The sequence below is a fragment of the Panthera onca genome, chromosome E1, assembly GCF_046562875.1.
Source record: "Panthera onca isolate mPanOnc1 chromosome E1, mPanOnc1 haplotype 2, whole genome shotgun sequence".
In the NCBI taxonomy this organism is placed as follows: domain Eukaryota; kingdom Metazoa; phylum Chordata; class Mammalia; order Carnivora; family Felidae; genus Panthera; species Panthera onca.
In genome coordinates, this window is record NC_138352.1 from 20541184 (window position 1) to 20563299 (window position 22116).

At 51.2% G+C, this 22116-nt stretch overlaps 1 protein-coding gene across 2 annotated transcripts; it reads right to left on the reverse strand.

Annotated features, from left to right (window-relative positions):
- Positions 1–5294: 5294 nt before the first annotated feature.
- Positions 5295–22098, reverse strand: DHRS7C (dehydrogenase/reductase 7C). Of its 2 annotated transcripts, none has more exons than XM_060647282.3 (7): positions 21971–22098; positions 21584–21743; positions 16091–16203; positions 13875–14088; positions 11813–11905; positions 7073–7228; positions 5295–5554 (listed from the first exon to the last, which is right to left on the reverse strand). In XM_060647282.3, exons 2-7 carry the CDS (start codon positions 21735–21737, stop codon positions 5346–5348), a joined length of 939 nt encoding a protein of 312 aa, XP_060503265.3. In that variant the 5' UTR covers positions 21738–21743; positions 21971–22098; the 3' UTR covers positions 5295–5345. The 2 variants fall into 2 exon arrangements, with proteins under 2 accessions (XP_060503265.3, XP_060503266.3); XM_060647283.3 differs by having other exon boundaries at positions 13875–14085; positions 21971–22097.
- Positions 22099–22116: the final 18 nt, after the last annotated feature.

Genomic DNA, 22116 nt, shown 5'->3' on the forward strand with positions numbered 1-22116 from the left:
ACCAAGTGCTGGCAAGGATGTGGAGAAAAAGAAACCCTCGTGTACTATTGGTGGGAATGCAAATTGGCGTAGCCTCTGTGGAAACCAGTATGGAGGTTCCTCAAAAAATTAAAAATAGGACTACCATACGATTCAATAATTCCACTACTAGGTACTTACCAAAGAAAATGAGAACACTAACTCAAAAAGATATACGTACCCCTATATTTATTGCAGCATTATTTACAACAGCCAAGATATGGAAGGAATCCAAGTGTCCGTTGATAGGTGAATGGGTAAAGATAATGTGGTATAGATGCACAATGGAATATTTCTCGGCCATAAAAAAGAATGAGATCTTGCCATTTGCGACAACATGGATGGAGCCTGAGGGTGTGATGCTAAGTGAAATAAGTCAGACAAAGGCAAATATCATATGATTTCACTTATATGTGGAATCTAAAAAACAAAACAAATGAACAAACAAAAAGCAGAAGCAGACACATAAATACAGGGAATAAACTGGCAGTTGCCAGAGAAGAGGGGTGGGGAAACCTGAGGTACCCCCCAGGTACCCCCCAAAAGTCTTATATCGAAGTGGATAAATAGCATATATTTTTTAATGTCTGTGAAAAACTTTTTTTAAAGGAGCTTATTCTCAATAAACATAAAATCACCTATAAACAGCACCATAAATTTGCTTCTGATCTGTCATCCGTAGGCTTGTACATAGCTGTGATCCATATATAATTTTCTGCTGTAAGCCCTCGGAAGCAGTGAGATCTGAGGGCTTCCAAGGTGACTTTGTTTCCCTCTCTTTTCCGGTGGGAACGTTTGTCAGCACAGAGCATGAGTCGGGAGAGGAGAGGCCACCATAGGTCAGTGGTTCTCCGACTTCAGCGGGCGTCACCTGGGGGACCTGTTGCAACACGGATCACTGGGCCCTACCCCCCGGATTCCCATTCAGCGGATGTGGGGTGTGGCCTGAGATTTCATACTTCTACCAAAGTCCCAGATGCTGCTGCTGTTATGACGAGCACACTTGGAGAACTACCATCGTAGTTTTACCGGGAGAGGTTCAATTTCTTCTCTTGGAAAACTCCCTCCCAGTATAGCCTTTCTATCTCAGTTGTTTCACATCCTGACAGCTAGGCATTACCAAGCCAGGGCACAGGAACAGAATGGGTCTGAGGCCCTCCCCTCTCCTCCAGGGTTTACAGAATTGTGGGGTGGGGGGAGCTGGGGCAGAGTTCTTCTAACCAAGAAACCTCGGGTTTAAGTAATTCTTTAGATTTGGGAAGGGGCTTCACCTTCCGAATTACTCATGACTGATCAACAGAAGGAAATATTCTAATGGCCCCACTTTCCTGATCATTCTCAGGTAGCCCAAAAGAAGAGAGGAAACAAAATCTTGTTCTGACCCAGAACTTGGTCAGATTCAGCTTGAGGACCCTTGTAGGAGCCAAGAGGGTAGCAGATATTTCTGACCAGTGAGGAGATTTGGGTGGGTGCGTGGGTGGGTGAAGGAAGCTTGTCAAACAGATTCTGGGACCTAAGATATCACAGATCTAAAGGACCATAACATCAGAAGGGGATTTGGAATACACCTTGTCCAAGCCAACCCATTCATAGCTATGAAAAGGGCATGATTATTTATCTTGGCCACAGTCACTCACTGACAGATAAAATGTGATTCAGCAGAGAGACGACTATGACAGGTGTATAAGGAGACTAGGAGAATGGAATTGAGGGTCAACCATTCTGATACTGAACCAAGAAAGAAAGGAAGAATATATCGAAAGCTTTTAAGAGGAGAATTTATTATCTTGGTCCAGGTCCCAAGAGTGGCATCATGTAAGGACAGAAATCTGATAGGGCTCAAGACATTTTGCTATCCATTGCTGGCTTACTTTATCCATAGCTTGATGGAGGCACAGATGAATTTGGCAGACATTTTTTCCCCTTTAACAAATAATGAGCTGCAGGGTGTCTGGGTGGCTCCATCGGTTCAGCGTCTGACTTTGGCTCAGGTCATGATCTCATGGTTCGTGGGTTCAAGCCCCGCATTGGGCTCTGTGCTGACAGCTTGGAGCCTGGATTTGGCTTCAGATTCTGTGTCTTCCACTCTCTCTGTTCCTCCCCTGCTCGTGCTCTCTCTTGCTCTCAAAAACAAGGAGGAAACAAGGAGGAGGGGGGGCTCTGATTAGACACTATTTCATTTTTGATGACATACAGAAGTAGTCGTTCTCTGGGGTCCGTAAGCACACCTGCAAGATGCTTGTGTCCCCTTGAGAGATTGGCCTCATTTCCTCTGGTTCTTGACTTTCCCCAGAGGAGCCTCACAGATTTCCTCGGGGCATTGACTAGAATTGGGTCCATTGATTAGGACCCAGGCTGGAAACAGATGTGCACTCAAATGAGGTGTATTCATGGTCTTGGGCTGCTCTCATAAATCCCCACAAACTGGGGGGCTTCAAACAACAGAAGTGGATTGTCTCACGGTTCAGAGGTCATGTGGTAGGGGACAGCTCTTCCTTCCTTGCCTCCTCTAAGCTCCTGGAAGTTCCCTGCAACCCCTGGGCTCCATGGCTTGCAGCCATGGCATTCTGGTCTCTGTTTTGGCCATTACATGGCATGGTCTCTGTGTGTCTGTCTTCACACGGCTCTACTCTTAGAAGGACAACAATCGCATTGAATTCGGGGTCCAACCTCCCCGAGGGTGACCTCATGTTAACCAGTTACATCTGCAGTGACCCTATTTTCAAATAAGGACACATTTCTAAGGTCCTAGGACTAGGGGTTACTAAGCATACTAAAGGTTAGGATTTCAACACATCTTTTTATGGAGAACCACAAATCTCCCCATAACATGTGTATTGAGGTGGGTTTCACGAAGGAATTATAGAGGCTCAGAGAAGTGCCCAGATGTCAACAGGTCTCGCCAGGGCATGTGGTCGCTTTTTCTCTCTGCTTCCTTATGCTTTCCTGCTTTTCCCCGATTTGTGACATTTTGTAGACACTCGGGGGAAGGTGGGGGAAACCCAGAAACCCCCCTCCATCTCTCCTAGCAAGGAGTGGTGAGGGCTGCTTCCAGTCTGCAATGTCACTCTGTGACTCTGTGACTCAGTCCAGTACCCTCAACGTCCCCAGGTTGCCCTGAGTGTGTCACAGAGCATGGTCACGCTGAGTTTTCTCAACTGTGGATTTGTCAGCCCTGCCAGTGAGCCAAGGTTAATGGCAAGTCCAAACGGGGTCATAGAGGGGAACGCTCATCGGAGACTGAACTGCATGTGATTTTGTGGGGTTACACCTGTCCTGTGTGGGGAGTAGGTGGAGAGAAGGTAGATGTAAAAATGGGTTTGCAGCCACAGCGACACCTGGTGGCCATTCTACACATTGCATGACACTTCTGCAATTTTTTCCCCGTTTCAACTAAGGGTTGTGGGTTTTCCTTTGCTAGGTGGTGAGATGCCCCATCGTGAGAGGGCAGCAGAGACCAAGTGGGCACAGGGACATCTGAAAGGCAATAGGGGGCATCCAGCCAGAGGGATACCAAAGCACATGGGCAGGAAATTCAACTTCGGGATACTCGGGGTGCTGGCCGTTCAGTCCTGCTGAGGCTGTGTCCTCCTGTATGGTCCCGGCCTCCTCACCTGTGGGGCAGTCAGTGGGCAGGGGGACACTAGAGCAAACCCACTGACATGGGATGTCCTTCTTCCTGCCCCCTTGATCCAAGTAACTTCTTTTGGGGAGTTGCAGTATCTGAGGTCTGACCACCACCTGGAAGAGTCCTTATGACTTGGTGCCATGTGGACACTCCCTCCCTGTCCATCCTGTCCCCACCTGCCCTCTCACCAAAAGATGGCCCCCTCTGTCCCATTCCAGAGAACTCCCCTGAGAGGAGACAGAACCCCTAAAAGGAGCAGGTCAGGAACCACACAGCCCGGGTCTGGGTTGTGGCCAAGCTTGGCCTGGAGCCCAGCTCTGACGCGTCCCAGGACCGGCCGCCCGTGGCCCTGTCTCCAGCCCTTCCTGTCCCGAAGCTGCATCTCTGTCTCTGACTACCAGTCAGGTTTTCGGCATTTCCTGTTGCTGTCGTGCCCCCACGCCCCACCGGCCCCCACTGGTTCTAGCCTGAGCATCACTATAGCACCTGTCTCCCCACTGATAGTAATACCCCCCGCCAAAGACAGAAGGCTGTCTTGCTGACCCTCGGCCTGCCCTGCCTGCTGCTTAGCTCACCCTCCTACATTCTGACACCACATCTTGACCACCAGCGTCATCCCGGGGTGGGCCGGGTCCCGTGGTGATCACATGACCCTGGCCATTTTGCTCTCGAGATTAAGATTTATACGTGTGCATATGAATACGGTACATATGCCGATTTTGTAAGTGGCTTGGATTCAGGCTGGAAATTTGAGCCCTTTTTCACCCATAAGTATGAGAACAGTTCGAATCAGTAGTTTGAATCAGTAGTTACAATATGAGTGCCAAAAACCGTACCCTGTACTTTCCAAGATCCCAAGAATCATTCGCTGTTGGGCGTAAAAAAAACTAAAATCAGAGAGCTGCCCACCAATAACGAGAGGCAGTTTGAAGTGAATTTTGCTTTGAGAACACATGAAAAAGGTAGATAGCTCCCGGGGCACCTTAGAGTCAACTGAGAAATATTCTAAGAACAGCTGGGCCCGGGGCCTCCTCAGACCAGTTAATTCCAGGAACGAGGCTGATTCTGATGTTCTGCAAGCCTGGGAGCCGCTAGCCGTGTGTGGCTGCTGAAATTCACATTAATTCAAGTGAGATAAAATTTAGAGCTCAGACTCTTCATTGCACAGGCCGTATTTCCAGTACTCAATGGCCGTATGTGGCTAGTGGCTGCCACACTGGACAATGTGGCTTATAGACTATGTCCACCATCACAGAAAGTTCCGTGTGGCTGCCCTAGAGGGTTGCCGAGTCCTGCTTCTGTTGTTGGAGGCTGACAAGGGCAGGTCAGTCCTGTATAAAATGCAGGTGGTTTTCTAGGTTCCTGAGCAGGTGGATGGCCATATGTGTGTGTGTGTGTGTGTGTGTGTGTGTGTGTGTGTGTGTGTCTGTGGGGGTCAGACCCATTATGGCTCCTGTTGTCCTACTTGCTGTCACCCTGCAGAGAAGCTTCTGGAAGTGCGTCCTGGGAATGTTGAGGGCCTGTAAGTGGCTGAGCTGGCATCCAAGCCATCCTCACTGGGATGAAGAAAATCTCCCATAGGTGGGTGTGGGTTAGGGGGATATGGCTTGTGTTGGGCCCCAGCGTTAAGAGGACAGAGGACCAGCACTTGCCAGGAAAGCCTTTATTCCCATCGAGGGGACCCACATAGCCTCTGCGGTTAGCTCTCCTCTGGGACGTTGAGTTTCTCCTTCACCCCACAGGCCACCACGGCGAAAAAGAACTCGGGGAAGAAGGTGCGGATGTACATGGCGGCCTTGGGGATGGGGTTGGCCATGAAGACCTCTTGTTTTTTCCGTCTCACGGTGCGCATCACCTCCTCCGCTACGTCCACAGGGTGCACCCCGTAGGTCAGCTTCCTGAAAAAGACTGAAAAGCCCCCAGTAGGGGCAGGGGTTACGGCCCCTGATGCCCAAAGAGAGGGAAGCGTGGGCTGGGCCTGGGGTTGTGGGTTCCCCAACCAGCTCCGCCCTCTGCTGGTTGTGAGGCCCTGGGGGGGCTGACTCTTGACCCCCTGAGCCTCAGCTTCTTCATCCGTAAAGTGGGCATAGTTTCCTGCCCTATTAACTTTTCAGGGTGGTTATGAGTCATTGCAGGGACGAGAAAGAGCTTAATTGAGAAAGAAGGTACCAGGGACGCCTGGGTGGCTCAGTCGGTTGAGCGTCCGACTTCGATCAGGTCATGATCTCATGGTTTGTGGGTTCCAGCCCCTCGTGGGGCTCTGTGCTGACAGCTAGGAGCCTGGAGCCTGCTTCAGATTCTGTGTCTCCCTTGCTCTCTGCCCCTCCCCCACTTGCATTCTGTCTCTCTCTGTCTCTTAAAAATAAATACTAACACAAATTTAAAAAGCAAGAAGGTGCCAGATGAATTAAGGAGCTGTTGTTGACAACTGTTGCAAAGCCATGCTTATCAAGAACCTCCTGGGACCGTTTGCCCACATCTTGGTTCATCTTGATTCCTTAATGTAGACAGAGCCTTGGGCAGGACGTAGCAGCTCTCTGTTTAGAGCATTCTAGAATAGCAGTAATAATACGGTATGTTTACAGAGTGCTTGCTTTGTGCTGGTTGCTGTTGTAAACCATTTATGGGCCTTCAGTCCTCCCAGTGCCTCCACAAGGCAGGTATTACCACAGTCCTCAATTTCATAAATTTTTTTTTATTTTACATTTATTTATTTTTGAGAGACAGAGTGAGACAGAGCACAAATGGGGGAGGGGCATAGAGAGAGGGGGAGACACAGTATCCAAAGCAGGCTCCGGGCTCTGAGTTGTCGGCACAGAGCCCGGCGCGGGGCTCGAACCCACAAACCGTGAGATCATGACCTGAGGTGAAGTCGGATGCTTAACTGACTGAGCCACCCAGGTGCTCCTACAATTCTCAGTTTCTTAAAGGGAAAGCTGAGGCACAGAGATCAAGGGACCCGCCCGCGTTCGAACACTGAATGCATACCAGACACAAGCTTCAAGTGTAGGCAATCTGGTGCCAGACTCTCAGCCTCTACTCTGTGCCGCCTCCTAGGAAAAGGGGGGGGGGGGGGAGTAGCAAGTTCTTAAAGGCCAAATCTGGCTCTTCCACAAGGGAAACTGAGGCCCAGAGACAGACAGTCACGTGTGCGAGGTCACAGAGCTGTGTGAGTGCCAGAGGCTAGCTGGGACTTGGTCTGCTGGTTGTGGGTTAGGATTCTTTCCACCTGGTGCCTCGGGACTTAATTTGGGGTTCCCCTCCTGCTGTTAGCTGGGTGCAGGTCCCCACCACCTCTAGTCTCAGACTTCAGGAGCACCCACTCCCCTGCAGGCCCGGTGAAACCCGGCTGCCCCAGAGCACCCCCTCCCCCCACCGCCCCGTCCAGTTGCCCTCCCAGACCCCAGCTTCCCCCTGAAAGCTCACATTTCCACATGGAGGCTTCCCAGTTTCCTTGGCCTGGGTCAATGTGGTATGACCGGACGAAAGTGGGGCTCACCGTGCTGACGACTATGTCGTATTCTTCCACTTCGGCTCGGAGGCAGTCAAAGAAGCCTAGAGCCGCGTGCTTGGAGGCGGCATCTGAAAGAGAGACCGGGCAGGGGTGGGTGGGGGGGAGCAGCCCTGCTCCCCAGCAGGAGCAGTGGAGACAGAGGCCTGCGTGCACAATCCTAGAGGTCAGCTGGAAGGGGCCTCCGCTGTGGCCCTGCCCTGCCCCTCCCTTTGTGGATGAGGACAGACAGACCCCGTGAAATGGCGGACGGAGGCAGAGCTGGAATCGAGTCAGATGCTAAACCGATTGAGCCCACCCAGGTGTCCCAGTTTTCTTATCTTTAAGATGGGGATAATATCACTCTTGGCAAGTTGTTGTGACGGCCCAGGCACGAGTTCCCATTCCTTCCCAGTAAGGCTGGCACCGAGCGATTTCTCCAGAGTCCCAGGACCAGCTGGAGGTCTCAATGAGCCCGAAGCATAAGTCTCCCCTCCCACTTCCCGGCCTTTTCCTCCGAGGTCCTGTCCATCTGAGCCACTCACCAGATTCATTCCAAATGGTCGGGCCAAATGCTTGGGCTAACAAGAACCTTTCCAGGAATTCCAAAAAGAGTGGAGAAGATGCTCCTTAAAGCCTTGGGGAGTCAGAGCCCCATCTGGGGTATGATAACCCCCAACTTCCCATTTCGGGGGTGTCACCTGGAGGCTGAAACGGGCCGGGGGTGGGTGTACTGGGATCTCTGCCATCATGCTGATACCTATGGGATGCATGGTCCCCAGATGGCTCTTGCAAGCCACCGGCCCCCTCACCGTGCAGGGTGAAGAATGCAGGTGCCCTGGGGGGATGGGGGGGCATGGGGCAAGGGAAAGTCGCGCTTGGTCTGCACTGGGCTCCGCCAACTATTGCCTCGAGAAGGTGGGCCCCGTGGCACCAGATCTATTATCGTTCAGGGAGCTGGAAATCCTGATTTTGACGGAAATGTCCTCGTATTCAAATAATTAAATACTGACCAATTCTGCACCTAATTCCAACACACGGGCTCTGGCCCACAGCACCAAGTCTCCGACACCAGCTGGGGCTCCTACGACCTAATTCTGACACTGTCTACCTGGAGATAAAGTCAGATCCCTCAGGGTAAGGGTTCTGTCCCATGACTGTCCCCTGTCCCCACTCAATTCAGACCAAGCATGAGTCCTGATGGTCACCTGCGCTTCTGACGGAGTGGCTGGAGATCGAAGCGTTCCGATGATCCCCTCCTCGAGACAGATTAACTTGTTAGAGCAGCTCATAGAACTCAGAGAAATGTTTTACTTAGTAGATCATGGGTTTATTATAAAAGGACATAACTCGGGGCACCTGGGTGGCTCAGTCGGTTAGGTGTCCGACTCTTGATTTGGGCTCAGGTCATGATCTCACAGTTCGTGAGTTTGAGCCCCGCATGGGACTCTGAGCTGACGGCACAGAGCCTGCTTAGGATTCTCCCTCCCTCTCTCTCTGCCCCTTCCTGCCTCTCTCTCTCTCTCAAAAATAAATAAATAAACTAAAAAAAAAAAAAAAGACCTAACTCAGAACGGCCAGATGGAAGAGGTGTAGTGGGTGAGGTGTGTGGGAGTGGGTTCAGAGGTTCACACCCTCTCTGGGTGCACCACTCTCCCCGACTCCCCACGAGCTCTCCAACCTCGGAGCTCTCCAAAGCCGACCTTCTGGGATTTTACGGAGGCTTTGTTATAGGCACGATTGATTAAACCATGGGCCTTTGGTGCTAGAAAAATCCCCTGATCCTCTCTGCTCCTCAGTGGTGGGGGCAGACTGGAAGCTCCCACCCCCTGATCACCTGGTTGGTGCCCCTGGCCAGCAGCACCCCCATCTTTAGGTGGCGTCCAAAAGTCACCTCATTAATGTAACAAGAGACACTGAACACTCATCACTTAGGGAATTCAAGGGTTTTTAAAGCTCTGTGCCAGAAATGGGATGAAGACCAAATATATATTTCTTATTATAAACCATCATATCACAACACTACATCGCTAATTAGAAAGAAGTTTGCCAGCATGCTGGCCAAAACCAAATGCCGTGGGGCTCCCGGGCTGCCCTTCCCTGGTTCATAAAATGAATTTCCGTACATCTGCTCATTTGACCTCGTCTGGACCTGGGTGAGACTCGGTCTCCCTAATGGAATCTACTGAACGAAGAGAGACAGAGGCTATTATCCCCACTTAATGACGAGAGAAGAGCCCCATCAGGACTCCTCTCGTGGTTCACAGTCACTCCAACTCTGCCTGCATGAAAAGCTCATCATCGCCATTGGGACAGTTCATGCCAAAACCACAGCGAGATGCCACTTCATGCCACTAGCGCAGCTAGAATCAAACAGATGGATAATAGCAAGAGTTGTGATGGATTTAAGCAATTGTGATGGATTTTAGTATATCGAGATATACTCAAAACCACCGAATTGTATACTTCAAATGGGAGAACTGTATGGTCTGTAAGCTCTATGTCAATAGAGCTGTTACTTCCAAAGAAGGGTTATCAGCTTGCTGTTCATTCACTGACTTGTCAATTCCTCTGATCATTCAACAAGGAAGCTTCTCCTTGGGTGGGGCCCCAGGCGAGGAGCTGGAGGCAGAGGCGGGCTGGGTTATCTCTGCTGTGCTTCTGGGCTGAGCCTCAGAGCCCCATCTCCCTACCCAGTGCTGTGGCATCAGGGATGCTACATTTCCTGTGGGTGTGGAAGGAGACCCACCACAGTCAGACGACCCCAGTCATGGTCAGATCTGGAGGAAGGAGAGAACTTGGGGCCTGCCCAGGGTGGCTCCTCTGTAGTTTGTGACATTTATGTGGGAAACTCTGCACTCCTCCATTCCTCCGCTGCAGAGAAGCTGGACGTCAGAGAGCTGATGGGGGGGGGGGGGGGTGGAGAGCCTCACTAGACTGCCCCACCCTCAATGCCGTGTTTCAGAAATGTTCCAGAAAAACCCATGCACTGGCCCCATGTTTTTGGTTGGTGGCCAAAGGGTCTGTCCCAATACTGCAAATGTCATGTCCCTGCTGTCTGTGTCCCCAGCACCTGGCTTTAGGGCCTCGATTGCTGTTTGTTGAACGAATGAAGGCATAGATCAAGGGAAGTGAAAAGTCATCCAGTTCCTGGGAATAACATGCGTGGAGAGTTTACAAATCCGAGGAATAGTGGTGATGTTTATCAGTGGGTTGGAAAGAAAGGAAAATGAGGGACGTGGCCAAGACAGCTGTGTGTGAAGCAAACTCCATTCTTCTCTCCCTCCTGGGCCCACAGGTAGACAGGTGCTTCCCAGCGTCCCTGGCAGCTGGGTGTTAAGTGTGCACCTGAGTTCTCGCCAGCAGGATATGAGCTGAGATGTTTGCTAGCTCCTGGCCTGGGGCTGTAGACCCTGGGCATGGCTCCCCAAGGCTCTCTGCCTTCTTCTCACAGCCAGAACCCAGACAAGGTGGGCACCAGCTTTGGCCATATGGGAAATGATGGCAAAGCAGTGATCTGGCACAACTCGGGGTCCCTGAGTGACAGTGAGGAGCCCGCTGTCCTGGGCTTAATCTAACTAGAACAGATGGGAAAAGAAAACTCTACTCGGGGGGGGGGGGTATTATGAGCTGAAATGTATCCCCCACCACTCCCAGCTCGTACGTGGGAAGTCCTAATCCTGGTGTCTCAGAATGGGACTGGGTTTGAAGATACGGTGATTTACTTTAAATGAGGCCATCAGGACTGGTCCTCATCCGATCCAACTGGTGTCCTCAAAGTAGAGGAAATTTGGACACACAGAGAAGGACCTGAGGGATGTACAGAAGAGAAGCCATGTGAAGGGAGAAGGCGGCTGTCCGCAAGCTGAGGAGAGGGGCCTCAGGAGAAGCCAAACCCACCGACACCTTGACACTGGACCTCAGCCTCCAGAACCATCTTGTAGAAGCCCCTCGGTCTGTGGTGTTTCGTCACGGCAGCCAGAAGAGGCTCAGACAGGAGACCCACCCAATTTTCTTTCCTCCCTCCCGCCCTCTGCCCACCAGCCATTTACTGGGTTCTCATTTTGTGCAGGACGCTGTGGGCCACAGAGAAATGTATACGGTATGCGTCCTGCCCTCCAGCATCCTACCGCAAGGGAGGCGGACATCCCCCAGCTGGATCCCATGAATATATGCTGAGAAGTTCCCCTCTTCCCTGGAATTTTTAAAGGACACCTGCCTTTGGAATTTTCTCTTCACCTCTCCTTGGATTCTGCGCCTTTCACTTTCCCCTCCCTCCTCCTTCAGAACTTTCTGCCCTTTTCCCCTGTGTGATGTGCGCCCTTCTCAGTTGTAACCTTTCCTGTCCTTACAGAGGAAGGATCACTTGAGCTGAGGCCATGTGCCCCTGCCAGGAGGGGGCCCTTCGTCCGGCCTTGATCGTGTTCAGCCAGGGCATGCCCTGACCACCTGTGGGATGTGAACTTCTGGGGGAGAGGGACCCAGTCACCTGCAAGCCATAGGTGCTCGAAAATAAGAACCGAAGGCATAAAAGAAAAGCCAATAGACCATTTCACATCCGGACACTTCCCTCCCCCACCCCCGCCTTATAACCGCATGCCTAGTGTGGGACATGACATCCGTGGTCTATTAAGACACATAACATATGGCCAAACGTTTTTGTCGTAGCAACTTACAAGCTGTACGGAATGGGATTCCAAGCTTCCCTTGGATGTTATTCACTAACACGATCTGGCCTGTCCTCCGGGAGATCATGTCGGGGAGCAGGGCTAGAAAGCACAGGACAGAGTCACGGTTACGCATCGGAAACTGAGGCAGACAGCAGTGGGGAGACCCCTTCCCCAGACCCCTTTCATCACGCAGGACCCCACTACCTCCCCGGTCATTCGATTACCCCAAGACACAGGTGGGCAGGAGCAAGCACATCCCCTCTCCCGTGTTTCCCAAGAGTGGGCTTGGCTCAACTGGTGATTGCGATTGCTGGGTGGTTTTCCGTGACCCACCCATGTGCATGAAGGGACACGGATCTCAGTGGTGAGAAAGGTCATAGGTCATCCTATTTCGACCCAAGTCTTGCCTTCAGCAGGAAGGCTCATATTGGTCCTACTGTGTCTTCAACACCTCTCTTGCAGGTGCAAATCTTTCAACAAAGAGAGGACAGGCCTCAGCCCTGTGTCTTGGGAGAACCTACCACTTTGTTCTATTTTCAGGGTTCTCCTATTTTTTTTATTTTTTAAAATGTTTTTTGTTTATTTTTGGGAGAGAGAGAGAGAGAGAGAGACAGAGTGCAAGCGGGGGAGGGGCTGAGAGAGAGAGGGAGACACAGACTCCGAAAAGGCTCCAGGCTCCGAGCTGTCAGCACAGAGCCCAATGTGGGGCTCGAACTCACAAACCGTGAGATCATGACCTGAGCCGGAGCCAGATGCTTAACCAACTGAGCCACACAGGTGCCCCAGGGTTCTCCTATTTATTGAGAGAGAAAATGTTTTTTAATGTATGGTGATATTATGAAGACTTCCCCTGAAAAGAACTGATTTGAAAATGCAGAACTTTAGAGAATGAAATAAATAATAGTTACAGGTGGAATGGGGATATGGCAAAAAAAAAAAAAAATCAAGAGACTCAACTTTCAGAATGGCCATTGACATCGAGCCCTTGCATGCCTCAGATGGGTAAACTGAGGCCCAGAGCTAGTGACTGGACTTCAGGTCTGTAAGCAAGTTAGAGGCTCAGCCAGGAAGATACACCAGCCCTGGATTTCTCCTTCCACTGTCTGCATCCTTCACTTTGATGCCAGTGAACCCTGAACTCTCAGAAGCACGGTGTATCCACAGGGGCTGGACTGGAGGAAACCATTATCTCTGGGGCATCATTTCAGAAGCTCTGGAAAGTCATCTTTCTGCTTCAGATAAGTTTCCCTTCATCTATCCTAGTGCCCCAGTCCCCATGATCATGGGGACTGGGGCCATGGAGGAGGCAGTTCTAAGATCACGCTTCCTCAGCCAGGGAACCCCACATGCTAAATTCAGACAGTCTCCACTCATACATCCTCCCTTTTGGGATTCTGCTTTGGTAAACTTTGGTGGGGGGATGGGGGGGGCCGGGGCTTGTTGCTTCAACTCTTGGCTCTATTACGTGTCATCTCCAGCCCCAACCCCCCAGGATCCAGACCTGCATTTGACCTTTGGCTGTGAGATATCTCCACACAGGAGCTGCCATTTTACCCTCAAAAGGGTTTCTGTTCTCCCTGTTTCTGCAAAGGGATTGACACCATATTGGGTCTCTTGTAGTTTGGGATAAACCTTTCTCTTCTATATTTCTGAGGACAGAATCTCTACCCTTGACCAACTGTCATGGGTAGGGACAGATCAAGGGCAAGGGTGATATATGAAAATATATGCGAAGCATGAAGACCATGGTCCAGTGATGTGGGATGAGATTGGTGGGAGAGCCGTGGACAAGAGTAAGAAGAAAGGGGATGAAGGGAGAGCTTAGATGGGGAGGGGGTTTCCCACAGAGGGAGGTTGGAATATACTAGTAAGATACTTCCCAAATCCCTTTTCTTTTATCAACATTTATCGTCAGAATGGTGAAAGCTTTCACCAAATTGGTAGGAGTTTTTCTGAGGGGGCTGGAGATTCCATCCACAGTTGGGTGACCGTCCGTCTGGCTATGTGACAGAGCCCTCCCTAGCAGCCGGTGGCCCCGAAATCTGCAGGAAGGTCAAACTCACGAGACCTTTGGTCAGTGTGATGGGTCCAAAGTAATTGGCATCCATGATCTTCTTGTCAAGCTCCAGAGAAATCTTATGGGCAGGCCCCTTCACCTTCATGCTGGCATTGTTGATGAGGATGTCCACACAGCCATAGCAGTCGAGGATCTCTTTGGCCACATCTGGAACACAGCTGACGTCTGAGAGGTCCAAGAGGACCAGCTTTGGGGTGAATGTCTGCTGAACCAATGAAAGAGTCAAGGCATGTGTGGGAATACCTTGGGGGCCCCCGTCCCCCTTTTGAAATTCAGAGCTCATGGAATGACCACAGGGGGAAAAAAATGAGGAGGAAAAAGCAGACATGACTCTGGGAGGAAAGAAGCTGATAGAGATTCCATTCTTGGGTAGAGGAGTCCAAAGGTGCAAATATGCAGTCATCAGTCTGAACTTTTGGCCAAGGGGCCAGAACTGATGAATCCAAACGAATACCACCCTTTACAGAGGAGGCCGTGCATGGATTCCAGTGGTGACATCCTTATAACATCTTAGGAGTTCCTTTTTGCAAATGGCTTGCCAAGCTCACTTACGAACCACAGGAGGATTTATCATAGTGCTTTTGTAGCTACATTTCGTTTTTGACCCAAATCTTACACACAACAGTTTTGGAGCAGCATCTGTGTGCCAGACCTAGACACTCACTGCCATCAAGACTCTCATGGTCTAGGGGCACCTGGGTGGCTCAGTCGGTTACGTGTCCGACTTCGGCTCGGGTCATGATCTCGCGGTTTGGGCGTTCGAGCCCCGCGTCGGGCTCTGTGCGGACAGCTCAGAGCCTGGAGCCTGCTTGGGATTCTGTGTCTCCTTCTCTCTCTGACACTCTCCTGCTTGCACTCTGTCTCTCTTTCTCTCTCAAAAATAAACATTAAAAAAAAAAAAAAAAGACTCTCGTGCTGGAGAGCAGGGAACAGGTTGGAAAATTGATGACATCATGTGATAAATGCGACCCCGATCCCTGTGTTTGACAAACATTAGTCCTGAAGAGAGGGTTCCTTGGTCAAATTTGTTTGGGAAACACAGACTATTTATTATATGTTGTTCTTGGGGATACACGATGCACGGTAGCATATAAAAGGTTCTGAAAAGTCCTGCAGTAAAGAAACCATCACTGGGTATTTTCCACACAATTAATGTCAGTACCTCTTTTTAATTCAACACCTGGTAACATCCCCCAAAACAGAACTGGATGCTGTGTTGTCCAGTGTGTTCTATCCCCCCAAATGCCAGGCTTCTTTCTGAATTATTTTTGTTTTTTTCCAAAAAGTAATTCAGTATCAAGGGCAAAAAAACCCCAAAATATCCAAAGAAACAAAAAACAAAGACAAAAACAAAAAAAACCCACAAAACAAAACAAAAAAACCCCAAACCATGAAGAGAGCACTGAAGGCAGTGCTCCAGAAATACTTTGAAAACCACAGCCTCCTGGAAAGTGTTCACCTCCTGGTGGCTTCTTAGAAGGTGACTTCACTTCCCTGATTTCTTTCACAGAAATATCATTTGAGGTATTATTTTCCTTTTTAAAGATTTTATGTTTTTAATGTTTATTTTTGAGAGAGACGGAGCGCAAGCAGGGGAGGGGCAGAGAGAGAGGGAGACACAGAATCCGAAACAGGTTCCAGGCTCCCAGCTGTCAGCACAGAGCCTGACCGACGCAGGGCTCAAACCCACAAACTGAGATCATGACCTAAGCCAAAGTCGGACGCTTCACTGACTGAGCCACCCAGGCACCCCTAAAGATTTTATTTTTAAGTAATCTCTACACCCAACATGGGGCTCGAGTTCAGAACCCCGAGATCAGGAGTCCCACGCTCCGCAGACTGAGCAAGCCGGGTGCCCCTGAGATTTTATTTAGAAAAATCAGCCCTAAGAGTTTATAATCACTCCCATACGGCTGTCATGCTCTAGCTTCTGGGTCCTCGTGGACTCTGGCTTAAATATAACAGGGGGTGGGGAGGGTGAGCAAATCCTTGGCAAGAATGGTCAAGATGAGTGGCAGACAACCTGTGTCAAGGTTAGTGAGACCACTGCCTCCCAAAGCAATCACCAAATTTCACCCACCTGGTCAAAGAGCTGCTAAAAAAACCCCAAAAAACCAAAAAACAAAACAAACAAACAAAAAAAAAAAAAACAGTGAAGGTTAAGGGTGCCCAAGGGCATCCCCAAGCCAGCTGCCAGAAGCCCTTACCTTGCTGGGGTCAGCCACGCTGATCAGGGCATCATACAGGGTCTCTAGCCTCTCCCAGTTCTTCCCACACAGCACCAGCCTCGCCCCACCAGCGTGGAACACCCGAGCACACTCTGTGGGGAAGAAGGAAAGAGGGCAGGGCGCACTGTGTGGATGGAGCCACTGATGATGAGCGTCTCTCTTACGAATTCAGGATTTCAAAGGATTCCAAAGTCCGTGGGCCATTGAAATCCTTTGGAGGTCATTTCATTCAACTTCCTCCCAGGGCTGGAATTTTTTATCTTCCCTTTCCGGCCTCAGCATGGTTACCTCCCGTGAAGGGGAGCTTGGAGTGGAGTGAAATAGCCTGTCCTTTGTGGGATGGTTCTGATTATGAGAAGATTGTTCCCTAAGCTGGACAGAAAGGTGACCCTATCCACCTAGCCCTCCAGGATCAAAGCCCTTGACCGATCTTAACCTAAAGATATTGGAAAGGCTCCTGCGTGGGTCTCCCAGAAACAGAATCAGAGACAGGGACTCAGGCAGCCAGGAGTGCCCGTCAGAGAAAAATCCATCGGGGAGTAAGGTCTCAGGTAAAGCGTAGTCTTGGCTGGATCCGAGGAAAGTTCTGGAGGGTACAACCCACTGCTGAGCTGTCCCACCTGGAGGCAAGGGGCCGGCCTTTTATACGCTCGTGTCTTCTCAGCGTGCTGATCGAGCTTCCCTCCAGGGCTGGGTGCAGAGGGCATGGAAGGCCCCGGGGAGGCAGTGTCCACTGGCAGAGGGCAAGTGTGTGAGCCGGGCAGCCAACACTCACAGAGCCTGGCCACGTACAGGGACCTGGGAAGGGCATCGCCAAACACCCACTAGCGGTGCTCAGTACCTCTTATCGCCCCGTTTTACACCACACAGCGGTGAGCCTGGACTGATCGAGCATGACAGAGGATACCTGGGCGCCCCGGGTGCCCACGGGAGACTGGCTTCTGGAATGCAATGGCTCCAAGTGGTTTCGGGGTTGCGTGCGGTGCAGAGAAGGGGGCCGGCCGGGGTTTGATCGGCGGGCACGTGGGCAGGGGGATTGTGGTATTGGAGGAGGACAGCTGCGGTGCTGGAGCCTTCAGTCTCAGCGGGAGAGACACACGGACGCAGGACAGATGGAGGTCCCAGTGAGGTCTAGAAACAGGTGTGCTGGGTGTGGCTGAGAGCGGGCAAGGGGGAGGGGGAGGAGGTGGGCAGTTCTGACTGATGGAAACCTGAATCAAGAAATAACTGTGTGGACAATGTCACCTTGAGTTGTTGGGACCACGGGGAAGGGTCCATCTCTCCCCCACGCGTGGGGCAGCCACGATGGCCGTGTTTTGCAAACCTGAGAGGTGACATTTAGTGAGTAGAAATGATTCACCCGCAGTCCCGCAGCAGGTAAGCGGTGAAGCCAGGGACATGCCTGGGGCTGGGCGGGGGGGCGCCCGGTTCTCCACCTCTTGTCCCACCTCCCAGAAAGGAGCATGTGGCCGGGAGGAGGGTTATGTCGCCCACTCACACTCTACATCTACAAGCTGAGCACGGGGGCAGGTGAGGGGCCTGTGACCTTGACCTCCTTGGGAGAGGCGGCCAGGGGCCCTCACTATCACCCACCCACTCTCCTCCGCGGGAACCTCGCCTCTCGCAGGTGCGCCCGGGGAGGCTGGAGCCCAGGGATGCATTCATCACTGCGGAACAGCGAGCCCGAAGGCATCCTTCCAAACAAGTCATTTCTGCCCACGCAGGTGCTGCTATGCTCAGGCTCTCTTGCTTTGATTCTGGATCAGCTCAGCACAACGTTTCTCCAGGCTTTTCCTTTTTCACGCAGCAAATATGAGCCACACCTTTCCTTCCACATCTCCTTGACTCTAAGGTGCCACCGGGCGGAGATGTTTTCTGATTTCAGGGAGATGAAAATGCCAAAGGGTGGCCTGTGACCGTCGGAAGGGGCTGTCGACCGACAGGCAAGCAGGTTCAGTTTCGGAAGCATTTGGGGCGCGCCTCAGAGATGCTGAAACACAGACAGGGCGCCGAGCTCTTCGAGGCACAGAGAGTGTGACGATTTCGAGAGTCCTTCTTGCCAAAGACACAGAGGGTACAAAGTGACCCATGAGGCGCCTGGGTGGCTCAGTCAGACTCTTGATTTCAGCTCAGGTCATGATCTCACAGTTTGTGGGTTCAAGCCCCGCGTCAGGCTCTGTGATGACAGCGCAGAGCCTGCTTGGGATTCTCTCTCTCTCTCCCTCTCTGTCCCTCCACCACCCAGGCTCTCTTTTACTCTCTCAAAAATAAATAAACATTAAAAAAATGCACACACACAAAGTGACCCGATTCCCAGCTTGGCTGAGTCGTGTGGGGGTTTGGGGCAGGTTCACATGTCCTGATCTTCGTCCGATTTCCCTGGTCCACAGCGTGGCGCTGGGTCCTTGCAACTCTCCAGGGCTACCTGCCGGGCTTGGTCGGGTTCCAGGGGATCGAGGCTGTGCTGTGGGCCGCGTAAAGCCTGCACTGTCTGCTCAGGGCCCGTCACATTTTTGTTGCCTCGGACCTGAAAAGCAGAGCAGCCTGAACCCATAACCGCTGCGGTCAGCTGCGTGTTATTTGAGGCCACGCACACCCAGCTTCTCGGGTTACTTCTAAATATTTGGACTTGCTTTTTTTTCTTCCAGCTTTGCATTTCTTTCCAGGGCGGGTCCGGTAAGACACAGCACAAGAGGACACCGATGTTAGGGCAGAGACTAGACCAAATTCCTCTGAAAATGCCATTCCCTCCACCACCACCACCCCCCCGCCCCGAGATGTATTTCCTGGGTGCCTGAGTTGAACACGGGGTCACTATAACCCGAATGAGACTCAAGGTACCTCTCAGCAATCGATGGTATGGCACTGTCTTATAACACAGAAACTCAGGAGGATACAGGACTGAACAGCCTTCTCAACCAACCAGCGGGGTCTGATCAACGTTTTGTGGGACTCTCCTCCCAACCACGGCAGAATGCACACCGTTTTCAAACACCCGTGTATCGTTCACAGAGATGGGCCATGTCTTGGGTGGTAAAGCACACCTCAACAAATTTAAAAGAATCGAAATCATACAAAATATGTTCTCTGATCATGTTGGAATCTAGCCCGAAATCAACAAGACAAATCTACGACAACATACTTGTATCCAAATGCGTGCTTTCCCGTAAGGTGGTTACTTTTTTTTTTTAATTTTTTTTCAACGTTTTATTTATTTTTGAGAGACAGCATGAGCCAGGGGACTGGCAGAGAGAGAGAGAGAAGGAGACACAGAACCTGAAGTAGACTCCAGGCTCCGAGCTGTCAGCACAGAGCCCAACACGGGCCTCAAACCCATGAACTGCGAGATCATGACCTGAGCCGAAGTCAGACGCTTAACCAACTAAGCCACCCAGGTGCCCCAAGATGGCCACTTTTAAAGGCAGTTATTAAATAAACTTTTTTTTTTTGAGTGCTTATTATACACCAAGCTTTGATCTAGGTGCTGGGACACTGGGGTTAGGAACACACACAGGTTCCACTGTAAGGGAGCTTGGGTCTGGCCGATCAGCTGAGAAGGACACGTGTAGGGCACAGCGTGAGGAGTGTGGGAATAGCGGGGTGTTCATATGAGGAGCCATGGGAGCCCAGAGGCTGGTTCCTCGGGGAGCACCCAAGAAGAAAGATCAGGGGGCAAGGAAGGCTTCCTGATGAAGGGGTCTCTTGTTGGTGGCTGGCCTGATGCTATGTGGACATATTCTGTTTGAAGGACAGGTTTGCCCCAACACGGACTCTGACTGTCTCTAGGTGAGTGTTTCTGTTCCATTTCCCCAGGGCAACAACTGGTCCCCATCATCTTGTATCTGATCTCATTGACAAATGTGTGTGCTCTGACTTGTCCCTGTAGAAGCTGGAGCTTGTATCCCTCCTCCGTTTTGAGCATGGAGTCTAATGCAGCAAAATGTTCTCCTCGGGAATTGCTTCTGGGCCCCATGAAGGGCCAGATTACCCACCTCATGCTTGGTTTATTTTTTTTTTTAATGTTTACTTATTTTTGAGAGATATGGATCGTGAGCAGGGGAGGGGCAGACAAAGAGGAGGACAGAGGATCTGAAGCAGGCTCCAGGCTCCGAGCTGTCAGCACAGAGCCCAATACGGGGTTCAAACCCACGAAGCAAGAGACCATGACTAGGGCTGAAGTCGGGCGCTTAACTGACTGAGTCACCCAGGTGCCCCCATGCTTTGTTTTTTATGTCACATGGTGAGCCTGGGGCAATCACCCCCTGGAACAGAACCCATCTTCAATTTTTTTTTTTTTCAACGTTTTTTATTTATTTTTGGGACAGAGAGAGACAGAGCATGAACGGGGGAGGGGCAGAGAGAGAGGGAGACACAGAATCGGAAACAGGCTCCAGGCTCCGAGCCATCAGCCCAGAGCCTGACGCGGGGCTCGAACTCACGGACCGCGAGATCGTGACCTGGCTGAAGTCGGACGCTTAACCGACTGCGCCACCCAGGCGCCCCCAGAACCCATCTTCAAAGTAGGGACAGTGTTCATCTCAATACCCAGCACATAATGGACTCTTTGGATACCTGTTGAGTGACTTAATGGATGTTTGTCAATGTGGGTTCTATGCTTGATTAAAAACAACACAAACAAGAGCAAAAATGATGCCCAAATTATCCCAAACGCGGCTACACAAACATTGCTAGGAGTGATAGGGTCAGAGTCTTACAAACCTAAGGACAGTTATTACCCTCATGTCACAGATGCCACCAGCAGAAAAGCGCCCTGAGACCGTCCAAATCAGGGGTCACAAACCTAACTGCCTTCAAGGCCAGGAGGTAATATGGTTGAGGTCATCAGCCTGACTGCGATACAGCGGGGATCGGTGGGGTGTGTAGCACATTGGGCACACTCTGCCTGAATTTGCTCATCGTTATGACCGTCACGGTCACCTGATGGCTTCTATGTGCTTTCCATCAAGGAATTCATTCATTCATGCCGACAACCCTGTGAGGTAGACATTACCAGTGTCCTCACTTTCCTGGATGAGAAATCCAAAGCAGAGCAGTGCAATCACCAGCTAGTAGGTGACAGAGCCTGGAACTTCACCCAGCACCCAAGTCTGGGCTCATAGTTGATATGCCGCCCCATCCAAGGGCTTTGCATTTCAAATTTTCTGGAACCCCATGAACGCAAAAACAAGTGACATCTGCTGATCAGTTTTGGCCCTGAGGCTGTGAGTTTGCAACCCAGCTCTCCCAGGCTGTGAGTTTGCAACCAACCCAGCTCTCCCAATCCCCTTGTTTCTCGGGCACAGGGAGCTATAGCCCCCAAAAGAGAAGACACTCGCTGGTTAGCCACGGACCCTGGGAGAGGACACAGCCTTGATTTCCCCCGCCCCCCACCTAGCAGATGGCCACACACCATCCTGCCACCTCTCGTCCTTCACGTCAGGAATGGGCGCAGTGGGGACAGAGCTGGCTTACCCTTGCCCAGTCCTGAGATGGCATCAGTGAGCACCACCACTTTGTTCTGGACGGCTGACTTTGACCACAGCCGGGACACCTCTTGGTAGATGAAGAGAAGGCCACTGATTCCCAGGAGCAGCAGAGGCAGGATAAACACAGCCGTGACTCCCATCTTGTTCTGGGGGCAGTGGGGGGCAGGGAAAGGACTTGGCTTTGCAAAGAGACTCTGATGAGACCCCCCCGGAGCAGGGAGGCGGCCCAAGGCTACAGGTGCACTCGCCATGCACCCACGTGTCTTCTCCAGGGAGACGGGCTCTGTGCAAGCTCCCGGAGGACTCCTTCTGAGCTAAACACCCAAGCAACCATGTTAATCCCCAAACGCTCAATGAATAGGAAATTACTCACGGTGTGTCCAAAAGCAAACGGAATCCGGGGCCTGCCCTCCCAAAGGTTAGTTACAAATTTAATTAAAATGGGTCTGCATTTTTGGAAGGAAATCCTTGTGTTAAGGCCACTTGCTTGGGCCCTAATGACTATTTATAGCTCTCAGC

What these genes read in the sequence shown, in the direction of transcription:
- DHRS7C (XM_060647282.3), bottom strand. Translation starts at nt 21,737, where the DNA reads ATGGGAGTCACGGCTGTGTTTATCCTGCCTCTGCTGCTCCTGGGAATC. An exon ending in CATCTCAGGACTGGGCAAGG is followed by an intron (nt 16,204 to 21,583) that starts GTAAGCCAGCTC and finishes TCTTCCCCACAG; the next exon opens with AGTGTGCTCGGGTGTTCCAC. An exon ending in GCGTGGCTGACCCCAGCAAG is followed by an intron (nt 14,089 to 16,090) that starts GTAAGGGCTTCT and finishes TCATTGGTTCAG; the next exon opens with CAGACATTCACCCCAAAGCT.